The following is a 14,146-nucleotide window of genomic DNA, read 5'->3' on the forward strand; positions in this document are numbered from 1 at the left end:
TTCTTCTCTTTTTAGCTTTTAACCGGGACCTCCGATCTCTCAAGGAGGCTGTCGAAATCTCACTAGAAGAATGTAAATTCCTTTCCGATTTCCGTTCGTCGCTCTGCGGACGGGTAATCCCGCGGCGATAATTTCAACCTCCATACTTGGCTTTCTCCGGGAACCACCTAATCGTTACTTAATACGCGGCCACGTAAAACTTAAGTAGTTAATCAGCTATGCCGTATCGGATCTACAGCGGATAATGATGTTTCGTTACGAATTTAATTTGCAAAGCAATAATAATTTTCCGAGAATAATGTACAAATAGGACGTAGACATAGATAGTATTTTTTCATAGCTAGTAGCTCTAAACATTTGTTACCAGTTTTAAATAAACATTGTTTAAAATATTCATCCGGCGTGAGTGATACCCGCTTCTCGCGCTGATCTATATCGTCGGAACGGAAATACGAACATGATCGTTGCAATTAATGAGTGATTTTACGTTCGCACACCGCCGATTAAGTATCCATGGTGAATTTCGTGTGTCGGATCAGCGACTTGGCCGGTCACGCTCGACCGGTGACAGCAGTCTCTCTTAAATCTCATACTCGGACTCGTCCGACTCGCTGCTGGTGGATACTCTGTCGTCCATGCATCTCGACTCCTCGGGGATATGTTCCTCCGTAGGGATTCTGAAAGGTGAACCATATCGTAATTAACGGTAGGCACATCTCAAACCACGAAGCGGACAATCTTGAGCCTCGTCGATTAACTCTCCACGGATTTTAATCGTTCTACACGCCACGCCGGGGGAATTATCCAGCCACACGTGTTAACCCTGACAGTAACATGTTACCGCTTACGAGAGACGCCGTTTTCTCTCGGTTTACCCCCTCTCCCCCTCTTTCGTGCGAGACGTTGTACCCCACTCCTATTACACTCCGTTATCACTCAGAAAAAAAATTGGGTCTAATGTGACCACTGCTATTATTAGCCCGTTGAGAGCTGAATGGGATAAGTGGTTTCCTGACGGCAATCAGTCTCTAATAAAGACGATAAATAAAAATTGGTAGAGAAGAAAATGGCATTATATAGCTCTTGTAAGTATTATGGCTTGAAAAATATCCGCTATCAGGCGACGAATTCTAGCGATTACTCGTGGAATCATTTACTTAGTGATTCACCGTTGAAAGTAATAAATATTTCAACCTTGAGTCTAAAGTCGATCGAAAGAAATTTTATCGAGTGTAATAATCGTTGTCAATTTTTCATCAATATTTGAAATATTGCTTATTGACAAAGTTATTGTACAAAATATAAATAGGACACTACCTTCTCCTCTAATAAACTTAATAAATCCGAGTAACTCATAAAGGACCACGATTTTTACGATTTTTTTCGCGATGCGGGTGATATTACTTCGGCGAGGATCGCGGCTGTTACTCTCAGGGTTAAACGATCACAATGAATTTTCACTCAAGCCGCCGGTGCGTGTCGACGTATGTTAATTCGATCGACGGTAGCGTAAGATTCTTGAACGTCGACGGGGGGAAAAAAGAAGGACAAGGGGGAAGAGTCAGCGAAAGCGTTAATGGCGTTCGCACACAGAAACAAACACACGGACGACCCTACGCGAGTCTTGCCTTTGTGAAGCTATTACTCGACGGCTATCTCTGTCGCTATGGGAGCGCCGTGGTGTGATGCATAGCGTGTTTATCCTGAATACATTTCGGGGTCTTCCTTGAGGAGTTGTTTCGCAGAACGCACATTCTCGGGCAGCAGGCCTGCTCCGTCGTCGATCTACGTCGTATATATATGAGTTCAGTCCGCGTGATTTCTCCGCGATCGAGTTGCCACACGGCCGGCTTCGACGGCGGATCTCTTCGGAAATAATTGCCGGTCGCATCGCGCTCCTGGGAGAGACGCTTATTTCACGCTCGCCGATCGCGGAAGTTTCGTTCTCACGCGAGTTCTCCCCTCTCTTTCGATAGCAGGCAATATATTTTGCCGAAATGTTATTTCGCACACGCGTTGTCGAAACTTTCAGCGAATTCGAAAGTGTGATCAGTCGCTACACCGTATCAGCGTATATGCTGAAAGCTGCTGTACACGTGAAGCGGTTATTTAAATAAAGAAACGTACGAGGTGGATTTTGGAATTGTCGAAACCTCGTGTAAGCGTTTTGAACGATTAACAATGATATTTCGTCACGTTATTAAGCGAGATGTACATTTAATTATTTCATCGTCAATGTGCTTGTGCTATGCCGATTGGATATTTTATACGTAGCGACCTTCAGTATGCACTAGTCCGGCGTAGTGCAGATAATCAAATTCGCGATTGATGGGATCTACTCTCGGAACGAACGAACCGTGATAGACGTTTCACGTACTTTTCAACAGCCCAGTCGTCGCCGCTGTACTTCATCATGGACAAAGCTCGGCAGAAGTCCCTGCCGATGGCTTTCAGATGTTCCGTGTCGAGGTGCAGGCCCGCCAGAGCGCCTTGGTCGCAGCCGCAGAAACTGCTCTCCATCGTGTAACTCCTGCTCAAACGGAACGTGAATCGTCAGAGTCCATTTCCAATCGCACCGTCGTAATACTAACACGTCCCCATCGTGCCCTCTTTCCCCGGTATAAATGCAAATGTAGACGTTCTATCGCGCACCGGCGTTATCTGCGAGATTACTACTGATTGCGTAAAACATGGCTATTTTATCGCGTTGCCGGGACGTTATTTGCAAACCGATAAATTCAGCCAAAAAAAGAAGAGAAAATCTAAATCGCTCGGCGATTCGACATCGCGATATCACCGGGCACTAATGACGGGCGATTTTGATTCGATTTTTTTTTCATCAATTCTTGGGAAATCGATTCATTTCGAGCCCGAGTCAGAATCGATTCTCGAGTCGACTTTGCCTAAAAAAAAATGGAGGATCGTCCATCGCTACGGTGGATACGCGCCTCGGCCTTGCCGCACGGAATCTCGCGAGTCGAGCTGCGAGATCGCCGCGGCCAGGACGCGGCCCCGTCATTTACCTCGCAACGCCCAACTGCCGCCACACAGCGACTCGGGCGGTGGACTCCTTGTTCCTCTCGACCTTGAAGGAGCACAGTGGCAAAGCGAAAGCCGCCGAGGTCTTCTGCATGAGGTGCGGCAACATCTGGCGGACGGAACGAGCGTGGATTACCGGTGAGAACCGGCGGGAAGATTTTCGCGGCTTGCCTCGCCTTGTTATCACCACGTTATCACGCGCTATCATGCGAGGTGCTCCGCGAGGGGCGCCGCTGTCGACGTTTAATTACTCGCGCGCGCTCGTCGAAGGGACGGCCGGTGAGAGTGATAAACGTCCGCGTGGCCGGCCCGGCGGCAGGTAAATGGAGGATAAATGGGTGATACCGTGGGACGAGATTTAAGAATATATCAGCCACTCGGCTCCCTTACCAAATACTGCACCGGCTGGTCCGGTTTCGTCCTGTCCGCGGCGCTCCAGGAACCCGACCTTGAGCAGCCGAACAGAAACACGTTCTTCCTCCGCGAGTGGCCGTGGTAGTCGACGAAAACGTGCGGCGGCCGCTGCAGCACCTTCGCGCAGTACTCCATCAGGCCCTTCGTGTGATAGATCACCGGATGGTACACCTGGTTGGGATTGCTCCACCGTCGGTTCAGGTCCTCGTTCGTCAGCCCGTATCGATTGCTGCCGAGAACGAGAGAGAGAAAGAGAGAGAGAGAGAGAGAGCTCGCGTTGTAGAGATCGGACGGGGATCGGACGTGCGATCGATCTGATCGACCGGGCGAGGAGAGTGTCCTGCGGGACACCCTGAGGGGACCCACGTCGCGACCCCGTGAAGACGCTGAAACGCGACCATCGGCCGTCACGTCGTTGCTGCAGACGTATCTTTGCTTGGCCGAGAGAGACGGGAAATTCCGTGGCGGCGTTTTTCTCCCGACGTGATACACATTTCTAACTCGTTTCTACGTGTCTGTTCCCGATATTCCCGCTACGGGGGGCTAGGGAAAAGGGGAGGAAAGCGCACAGTGCTCCGTAATGAGGTAATTTTAGCGTACCTCGAATATACACGCGCTAGCGGGGTATTTATGCGTCTCTCCGCGAGGGAAAGCAATTTGCAAGGCGTTATTTATTAACCGAGCCCCGAAGACGCTTTGTCAGGCCGCCGCGACATGATATACATGCGGCAATTTCTTAACATTCGTCGGATAAGGAGGAGAAAAATGAAAAGGGCAAAACGAAAGGGAACCCCCCCCCCCTCGAGAGCGCGCATACGTGTCGGTGCGCACGCGCGCGATGGATTATGCAACGGTGCGCTCAACAGCGATTTGTCTCCATGTATCGTTCGCGATATCGACGATCGGGTGTGCCGGGAGAGGAAGGGGAGAGGCAAGGAAGAGAGGGAGAGAGAGCGAGAGAGAGATCGTTTTCATTTAAGGATTCAGTCGCGGTTAGAAGGACGTTTCCGGCGGCCGGAAGCCGCGGCCGGAGGAAGTGACGCCTCCGCGTCGCGCATAGCTAATGGTGGGGCATAGCGCGACGAGTGAGACGAGAGACCCGTCGCTTGAATCACTATACCTCCGTCGGCTTGACATCATTCGGAGCTGTATCGTCCCGCACTAATATCTCGATCTGCGCGGCATGTCAATGCGCCCCCCTGCGTGTCCTTTTCGGGCACGTAGCCGCCGAAAAGGACCGCCGCGTCGTGGCGCGACGACGAAGGCCGGGGGTGATGCGGACGCAAGCATGCGAAAGCTCGACTGTTCTTCAATCGGATCTTTCTCTCTCTCCCTCTCTCTCTCTTTCCCTTCCAACGACTACGGTTTTCCGATCTTGGACGAAAACCGCTCTTTGAAAATGGTATCGGTGAAAGTATCGCTGATTGAATCGGTGAACGATAATATACTGATCGCTTTAGAAAGCAGAGGGAATCGCCTGTGTTCCAAAAGGACCTTTGGACAAACCTTTTCTCTGGTCTCCTCCGCTTTATGGAAGCGGTATTCGCCTGCCGATCTCACATTCGAGATCGTCTTAAGTTTTTAAGGATGCTAAGTGGCCAAAGGAACGTCCTACAGCGTCTTAAGACGAACTTAAGACGATCTCGAGTGCAAGGTCGCATCGTGAATAGCGCCCTTAGATTTTGCTTGAGAATGCGTTGATGACGTATTGACTTGTATCTAACGCGATTTTTCGAGCGACCGAGCGAGGGACAATGCTGACGCCCTTATAACGATTGATGGTGAAAGCGTACGGCTAAGAGAGAGAGAGAGAGAGAGAGTGACAACTACCGTCGGTTGGCGCACGCTGACGCGTTACACCTGATGATGCGCGTACGAATGTCTCGCCGATGGAGAGGACGTTCACCGGCGCGCCAGGTTCGTGGAAGCCGGGCGAAAGAGGACAGTCATCCAGGATAATAGATCTCATCATCGCGCGCATCGTGCAACGATGCTGAAAAAGCGGCCGTGCGTCTCGGGACGCGCACCGAAACGAAATCGCGGGGAGAGAAGAGCGAAGCATCGCGAAGCCGGGGGCCCGTTGATGCTGTTGAAAACATTCAACATCTGACGGCGAGCATTAGATCCGAGCGGGACCGGTCTTGGAAAATCCGAAGGCCCCGCTGCAAGACGGGAAATAAAGAGAGAACGAGAGAGAGAGAGAGAGAGAGAGAGAGATTCGGCAGGTTCTTCAACCGAGAAAGAGAAAAACAGAGTTCTTCCTTTCTTTCTATGTTCTAAGTTCTCTTTTTCTTTCTCTCTCTCTCTCTCTCTCTCTCTCTCTCGAGAATTGTTAAAATTGTGAAGAAAATCAGCCCGCGGGAGTCAATGTAACAACATAAATTTAACGTTATGGTACATAACGTATTTTTGGGACGGATACAAGATTTCGTAGAGAGAGAGAGAGAGAGAGAGAGAGAGATCACGTTCAAGTTCAAGGCTTGCGTCAGAGGACGCTTCCAGAATCTCGCTTGCAAATTTATGAAGATAACGCAGATTCGATGTAGCGGGGCGACAAGAAGTTAACGGTGAATCCGCATATTTGCCAACGATGATCGAATCGCCACGCGAGACCGACACACGTGAGCGTTGCTGCTTTATTTACCATTCGACGTAATGGGCAGCATCGGTCTCTGCGTGCCGCGGCCGCCAATGTCAATGACTTCGGAGGTGGGAGCCTTGACTGCGAACTTCTCTCTCGTCGGAGGGATCCTGTACAAATTACATCGGGCCGACCCCGTCCCTCGCCCCCTGGACTTGTTTTTCGCTCAAAGAATACCGCGCGTGCACGTAATATCTTCGGGAGAAACGGAACCTTCGAATTCTACGCGATCGCCGCCCGCTCTACCTGATTCCCGTCGACATTTCACTACCGATAACATTTCACTGCCTCTCGATAGTCCGGAATATCCCTCGATATCTCAAACGCGCACACCAGCGTGAAATTCGGGAGTTCATGAACACGCGAAAATTTAAATTCTCCCTCTCTCTCTCTGTCTCTCTCGAAATTCCTGAGGAACGATGATAGTTCCGCCGATCTCTCTCGCCTCTCTCCGCTTACTCGAGTCCACTCGTTACCCGTTACCGTCCGCCGCGCGAACGAGCGGCATAAATCTAACCGTGGAAGAATAACGCAGCTCGAGGATAAGATGCTGCTCGAAAAGAAAGAAGGAAAAGAAAAAGAAACCCCCGTAAGACGTCGAATCGCGCGAATTCCGAGAATGACCGGCAGAAAAGTTGAGGAATGAATAAAGAAAGAGAGAGAGAGAGAGAGAGAGAGAGAGGCGAACGGAGGGGGCGCGAAACGGAGATTCTCCGTGGCGGTCCGTTCTTGCGATCGTAAAGCGAAATCCGCGGGATTTCACCCTGGGAACTCCGGGAAGCTTCTTCTTCCTCCTCCTCCTCTCCCGGAGTCCTCCTCCTCCACGTATCCCGTATTTCTTCACCGTGAACTTTACTACCATCATGTCCGCTCGCATCTATCTCCGTCCCGTCCTCCACTCCGGCGGCATTTTCCTCCGGGGTTATCCGGAGGTTCGATCGTGCAACCATCACCATCATCACTACCAGCAACGTCATCAGCAGCGGGCCTTTTTTCACGTCTCCGCATCTCACGAACGATCTTGTCGCGGGTAGTTGCTTTTGTAACGCGTCACCGGCGTCCCGTCGTTCACGGAGGAATGCGATGACAGCACAGCTAGTTGTTTGCCGTGCACACACCGTGACCCTGCGGATGCCCCTCATAATTGCCTCGCTAATTTTCGCGCGTCCTGCGTATCCAGATCCGCGCTTAGGGCCGAACGAATAGAGCCGACGACCTTCTTCGCGATCGTCGTGCAAACCCGTTCGTCAGATAATTCTTATACAACTCGCCGCATCAGTGGGAAACCGTTGAATCCACTATCTCTGTAGGAATCATCCGGTAAAAAAAGTTATACGATGACCCTCACACAAATATTCCAAGGTTTCCTCACATGGCTCGTTTTCGGCCCGGTTCTGTCATTTTTATGCCCGTTTCTTGCGCTCTCTGGTACCATCTATTAAGCGAAAGAATGTGACGAATACATACGAGTATGCATGAGTATTTTTCCGGAGATTACCCGTCTCCAATATTTGTTTTTCAGCCGACGGATGAGAGAGATAGAGAAAGAGAAAGAGAGAAAGCACGTTTCGTAATACGTTCCTCTTTTATTCACATCTTCACCCAGAGCAATCGAACGACTCGGGAGACCTTCCTCCGGTCGTCTCTCAAATCCGATGAACGCGACAAGACGAGTTGTCGCGTAAGGGTGAGACCGGAGGAGAACGGCGACTCTCCTCCGCTCACGACGCCGCCGCTAAAAATACCGTACGAGCGCGGCGGTCATTAGGAAGATTCGACATCGTCATTCGCGTTTCGTGCGTCCGCAGGCCGGTTCGGAGGCACGCGGAGCATCTAATCACGGGTCGTGACGCAAGAACATCCTCGCCGTTGTTGCGGCGAACGTGCAGCGGTGAGGGCCCACGGGTGCGCGCAATCGTGGCCGTTGCGCCGATGGGAGGAACCGAATGACGTTCCCTCGCGATCGTCGTGCGGTAAGGACTAACTGCACATTAGAATATTCGTGACCGGTCCCGATTTGCATTCCTCCTCCGACCCAAGGTCTCTCCACACCGGTCGGCACACCGCGCGAGCCGACCCTTTTTCTACTTCGCGCCGGCAAAGGGCGAGATCCATTCGCTTCTTCTATGCCTCCTCGTCCTCCTCCTCCTGCGCTGCCCGTCCTCCTCATCGTTCTCTCTCTCTCTCTCTCTCTCTCTCTCACGTGGGATCGTTTCTTCGAAGACGCCTCTTTCCGTCCGCCGTTGAAACCTCGCGCGCGCGCTGTTTCCTCCGGCGGGAGGCACAAAACAGCGGGAATGCGGTTTCCGCGCGGGTTTTTGCCCGCGAACATAGCGATTCATAATGTCTACGCGGGGCCCGCTTAGCGCGGCCCGATAAGAAAATAGGCCCGAGAGCACCTATGAATACACGCGCACGCGCGTGCACACACACACATAATATATTCGGGCCGGCAGCGAGAAGAGATGCCGTGAGATTTTCACCGGGCCGGCGCGCGGACTCCCCCCGATAAATTATTCCAGAAGCGGATCCGGCCGGATAGCGCGGCCGTTTTAATGAAGATTTATGGACCAAATGATTCGACGATATCGAACGGCGACTTTTATTCTCTCTCATCCAAGAAGCTCTCTCTCTCTCTCTCTCTCTCTTCCCTGTTCCTTTCGAGAGAGAGAGAGAGAGAGGAGGGCACGATATTACGCGAGAAATCCACAAGGCGAAGGCCGGGAGCACTTGTCCGTGGCGTCGTAGGATGCGCACGCTTGTTACACGCGCGGATCCTCCCAGCGATTGATGAATTTTCATCGAGAATTTTCATTAGCGTCGTCGAGCGTCATAGTTCGCGATACCGCAATTTCCGGCCGCCACCGTTATCGCACATCGTCGATCGTAGATAAAACCTCTGTTAAGTATCATCATCAAGAGAGAAGGAGGGAGGGGGGGGGGCAGTCGTGAAATTGCACCGACTCTCGCTCTTCCCTCGTACGAGTCACGGGCTACGCGAAATCGCGCGATTACGAAGAAGCTGCCAATTCCAACGACACCTTTTCACAAATCGGGCGAAACGGTGCCGCACGATCGAGTTCCACCTGTGCTGTTTACCCGCGTGAGGCGAGAACGAAAAAATCTGATTTCGCGCACGAACACGCGGCGATGATAGATCGCGCGTATCACCCGAATCGATACGCTCGCCGGACGATCTCGGTGGGGAGAAATCTTGGTTGCCCGCGCATATCTCGCCTCTCCGATTTGCATACGCAAAGGCGATCGCGCGTGTAAGCTATTTTTGCATTCGTGGGATCGGAGTGCGTGAATACCTTGCGCGCTACGTATGGTGGCGCGGCGTTTTTCTTGAAAACACCATGGCTTTGCCCCCGGTATAACGAGCTGGCCGATCACGTTAAAAAACAGACAGAGAGAGAGAGAGAGAGAGAAGACCAGGACGAGGCGGGGAAGAGGGCGAAGACGCAGGCCTCTTCACCTCGACCCTGTAATCGCCGACGAGAGTTCACGGTTTCAGGTTCTAGGTCATCCTCTTAAACTCCAGGCACGTAACCGCAACAAGGGCGTGAGTAAAGCTGCGTGGCAACGCGGGACGACGCGCTCTCTCTTCTCTTAATGACGCGCGATCATCGTCGCTCGTTATTATCGGTCATTCGGACGTGTTCCGTCCGTTAATTGCGCCCTGTCAGTGGCGTTCCCCCTCTCTCTCTCTCACTTTCGGAAGACAGAGAGAGAGAGAGAGAGTTTTATTAATACTCTGAGATAAACCCCCCTTGAGAGAGTTTATAGTACACAATATTACACAGCCGAGTCGAAAAAGACTACTAGTGGTTATACAAAAGCTTACATGCCAGCGAGTATGAGGATAATTATGAGATATCTAGAAGATGAATAATAACGTACATACGTGTGTTTGATAAAAATATGAAGAACATATATAAGGTGTACGAACGATATAATGGAAAAAGAAAGAGGAAGGAGGGGGGGGGGGTGGAATGGAGAAACGGAGAGGAAAGAAACCGTGACAACGCCGATAACGCGCGCAATCCGCCGGTATTATTACGTATTCCACGCTCGATTTCGTTACGCGTCTTCGCCGAGTCGCCGGAGTCTCGCGACCGCTATAATTTCATTATATCTCCGCGAGAAACGAACTGTCTAAATATATATTCGCAAGACAGCCGTGTACATAATAAGATGAGGGCACGTAATCGATGAGCCTCGCCGTTGCGCTCTCCGTCTCCTCCGATCGGTAGTGCAATGTTCTCAACTCGCGTCTTCCCCGCCGCCGCGACTTTTGCGCCGCTGATTGATTATCCGCACGACGTAGTTATGCAAGGAAAAACGAGAGCCAAAATGCACGCCGAGCTTCTTCGCTGCGCGAGCGATCATCCCCGCTGCGAGAAAGAGAGAGAGAGAGAGAGAGAGTGGAGAGCGAGTGTTGCACACGTGCGTGTTTTAGAATAGAAACTCGCAGAAGCTTCGTGCTTGCGTAACTCCGCTGGACTTCGCTCGAAGCTCTCCATTCGAGCTCTCGAGTTTACTCCTCGTTTCCGTTCTCTGAGGTTCTTCCCGGCGCGAACAGAGGCGGAAAGTCTCTCGGGCATGCTTGTTATCCCCTCGGACGCGCAAAAGTAAATTGAACCTGCGATAGAAACGTGTCGTTTGACGAGCGATCGGAGGCCGCTGCGAGTACAGTGAATTGTGTGCCCGGGATTGTGAATCTTTCGCGGGGGAGATGTCCGGGGAACGTGTCCTCCGGGTTATGAAACGGTCTTCGTTCGTTGCGACTCGTTCACTTAGCGCCGTTGACCGGTGTGTTGCGCGTGACGCTGAGGTGAGAATCACTGTTTTAAGACCTTCCAAAGGAAAAGGCAAGTCCATAAGTTGCCCCGGTACTAACTGAATTATGGCTCCGAAAGGGTGAACCGTAAAAGAGTGTGCAAGGTCGTTCGGCCCTTTCGTACCTACGGAGTCGCTCGACCACTCCTGCGCACTTATAATTGGATTCTTTCGGGATAGAACCTAAAATCTATAAATAGTCCTCGCTCCTCGGTGTCCTATGTTCCGCCGTCGGGACGATTCGTTTTCAGTCCCCACCCTGTCTCGCCGTCATTCTTAAATATTACGACGTTGCGCGAAATATCCCGCCGATGCGCATGAATTCACGAGACGCTCGAACGCTCGTCATCCTCGCGAGTTAATTAAAAGTAACGTCTCGAGCGAATCGCCGATTAAACTGAGAATTACGTAGGAAACGCTCCATCCCGGCAGGGATGTACCGCGTGAGTTTGCTCCCTCAATTCGCCCGGGACGTAATTCATACGTATCTCGGGTGCATTTTTACCGCGCAAGGACACGCTGTTTCTTTCGAAGGCAACACACACAACCGAGACGCCGCGCTCAATCGAGAACCCGGAGCGATCCCGCATGAGGATCACTGTCCTCCTAGAGGTATCAAAATGGAAGAGCGGACGCCGTCGAAGCCTTCGGGGCAGTACGGCTACCCCGATCGTCTCGGTCCGAGGCTGTTCGCGAGCTAAAACCGAGAGTTCCGTATACACAGAAGAAGGAGAGGAAGAGAAAGAGAGAGAGCCACGAAGGAGACGAGGGGGCATCGATGAAGGGGGCAGAAGATGAGGAGGATGGGGGGGGGGAGGCAGGACGGGAAAAGGACGAGGAGAGACGCGGGAGAGCGGGAAGGGAAGAAGAGGGCCTTACATAGCGATTGCTGGCAGGGCCTGAAATAGACCTCGGCAAGAATCCCCCTGTGGCATCCTCCTCGCTGCTCCACCTCCTTCCTCCTCTCCTCTTCCTCTTGGTCGCGCGGACAACGATGGTCGCTGCTGGCCGCCGTTGGCCGTCGCTGGCCGCGCGGCGAACCCCCGTCTTCGCTTTTGTTTTAGCAAAAAAAGACCAAGTCCCTTGGCGCGGCTGTGAGAAGTTGTTCCTAGCGTCTCCCTCGCATGGAACGGATCGAGCGAAAGAAGGGAGGAGGAAGAAGAAGAAGAAGAAGACGACGACGACGACGACGAAGAAGAAGACGACGAAAAGGACGAAGGAGAGAACGAGACGGGAGGGAGAAAAAGAGACAGAGAGAGAAACAGACGGCGACACGAGAGGGCGGAAGAACGAAGAGACCACGACGACGGCGGGGTGGTTCTGCCGGAGGTTCGCTTGTTTATCCAACGCACCGAGCTTCTCCTCTCACCTACCGGCACCGAGGTGAACGCGAGAACAGAACCCCCGTAAGTATCGCCGGGCTCGAGTGCACTCGAGCGGACGCATTCCCACGGGAATGCACCGCGATGGGAACTCAACCTGTTAAACTGACCTACACCAAGCGGCACCGGCGGAACGTGACTTGCGCCGCCGAGGTACGAGGCGCATTCACGGCTTGCGCTCGATGTACACACAGAAATCCTAGGAGGTCTCCCGAAAGCGCGGCCAGCCGCTGAAAGGAATTTTCAAATCGGCCGACTGACGTCACGGCCAACGACTGCCGTTATTACCCCCGTTGTCGAAGGCGAACGGCGTAGATCCTCGAGAACCACGGATCGTCGAATTCTGCGCGTGAAAGAAAAGAAAAAGAGCAAAGCAGGAAAGAGAGGAGAGAGAGAGAGAGAGAGAGAAGACTCTTTTTCCCGTCAAACAAACCACATTTCACGTTAAAACACGTTTGCGGTGGAACTCGACACACAGGATGGTCACGACCGCAGAATGCACCTCTGCGCGCACCACCGGCCGCGTTCGTCCGGCCGATTCATCAGCATTCTTGAATCGCGGTCGCGGAGGAAACGGCCGCGCGGCGTACACCCTGTCATTAAGCTCGCGACGTCCTCCTGTGCTGCACAGGAGGATGCCGGGGAGAGAGAGAAAGAGAGACGGTTTCCGTGGTGCGGTAGGTCTTGGATGTCACGCGAGGTCCTTTTTGCACGATCGCCCGCACAGATCGCGAGTGCCGCTTACCAGAAATAACACATCGCTTCTGATCATTGATCCGGCGATTCCGCCACCGGGCATCGGTGCTCTCGAGCAAGCGAGCGAGCGAGGGAAAGATAAAGAGAGAGAGAGAGAGAGAGAAAGAGAGAGAAAGAAGGATATAATGCCGTATACAGCGGCAAGGAGGGTGAGAAACGCCGGCGGGGGAGCTAAAGAAGGGGGACGACAGATACGTTTTCTAGGATACGTAGGATACGCGCATGAGAGAGAGAGAGAGAGAGAGAGCGCTTCTCGTACCGGTTCCATATCGTAATCGAACGATGGGCCGGGGCAAGGCGAGCGGTCTCAGCGGCGGAGAAGAGAAGAGAAGCCGATCTCTCGCGGCCTGTATTCCGACAGCAGGTGGAACCCCTCGAGAACGTATATCGCGCGCGGCCGAAGAAATGAAGCCTGCCTTGAGAACGCGGGGCTACCTTTTTGCGATCCGCGTTATCGATACGGACTCGCGCCGATACATACGCGATACACACCGGCGTTACGGCTTCATTGATTCAGCGCGCGAACGAGCGACGCGTTTGTTGGCTATTAATAACCATACGAACGGGCACCACCGTGGGGAAGCCTCTTCCTCCTCCTCCCCCTCGTGAGACACGTGCTGGAAGAGACGGACGGAGCTCCGAGAGAGAGTGAGAGAGAGAGAGAGAGTTCGGTCAGGTATATCGCGTACATCCGACAGAATTCGCTCTTCCCCCACCTGCGCGCGATATACGTTTGTCCCGCGGAAAGTCAAGTGGATGCCATCGACCGAGAATATGCATGTCTAAATATAAAGATTCGCACTGTACATTCGCGCGAAAAGGCGAGAGAAGTTTTTTTCTCTCTCTCTCTCTCTCTCTCTCATCTATGTCCCCTTCCTCTCTCTTTCTCCGAGTATGTCAGGCATCCCCTAAGAAGGAAAGAAAGTCAACGCTTACACGGCGCCAGGAAACCGGTGGGAGTCGCCTATCGGGATGGAAAGCAAATGCCGGAGATTCATAAACAAATAACATTTTTCCTCTTTTCCCGATGGGGCTAGTCAACGGTGATATAAACCGGCGAAGTTCTTCCCCC

The 14,146-nt window shown here is 52.4% G+C and overlaps 2 protein-coding genes across 11 annotated transcripts in view; one reads left to right on the top strand and one right to left on the bottom strand.

Annotated features, from left to right (window-relative positions):
* Positions 1-340: 340 nt before the first annotated feature.
* Positions 341-14,146, bottom strand: part of LOC106747587 (cytosolic carboxypeptidase 1-like) — a 38,751-nt gene continuing 24,945 nt past the window's right edge. For 2 of the 9 annotated variants that reach the window (XM_014625230.1, XM_014625234.1), the window contains exons 15-19: positions 3,430-3,682; positions 3,024-3,148; positions 2,378-2,530; positions 1,629-1,898; positions 341-677 (exon numbers count right to left, since the gene is read on the bottom strand). In XM_014625230.1, coding sequence (XP_014480716.1) covers positions 581-677; positions 1,629-1,898; positions 2,378-2,530; positions 3,024-3,148; positions 3,430-3,682 — 898 coding nt within the window. In that variant the 3' untranslated portion in view covers positions 341-580. Of the gene's footprint in view, positions 678-1,628; positions 1,899-2,377; positions 2,531-3,023; positions 3,149-3,429; positions 3,683-14,146 lie in introns of those variants that run through there. The other 7 variants (XM_014625231.1, XM_014625232.1, XM_014625233.1 and 4 more) reach the window with 7 other exon arrangements.
* The window catches only part of LOC106747590, a 16,992-nt gene continuing 10,926 nt past the window's right edge, over positions 8,081-14,146 (top strand). The window contains exon 1 of one of the 2 annotated variants that reach the window (XM_014625243.1): positions 8,081-10,931. The gene's annotated coding sequence lies outside the window, so the exon portion shown is untranslated. The remainder of the gene's footprint in view (positions 10,932-14,146) is intronic. The other variant, XM_014625241.1, reaches the window with a different exon arrangement.

This window comes from Dinoponera quadriceps, unplaced genomic scaffold, assembly GCF_001313825.1.
Source record: "Dinoponera quadriceps isolate SergipeBrazil2010 unplaced genomic scaffold, ASM131382v1 scaffold1395, whole genome shotgun sequence".
NCBI lineage: Eukaryota > Metazoa > Arthropoda > Insecta > Hymenoptera > Formicidae > Dinoponera > Dinoponera quadriceps.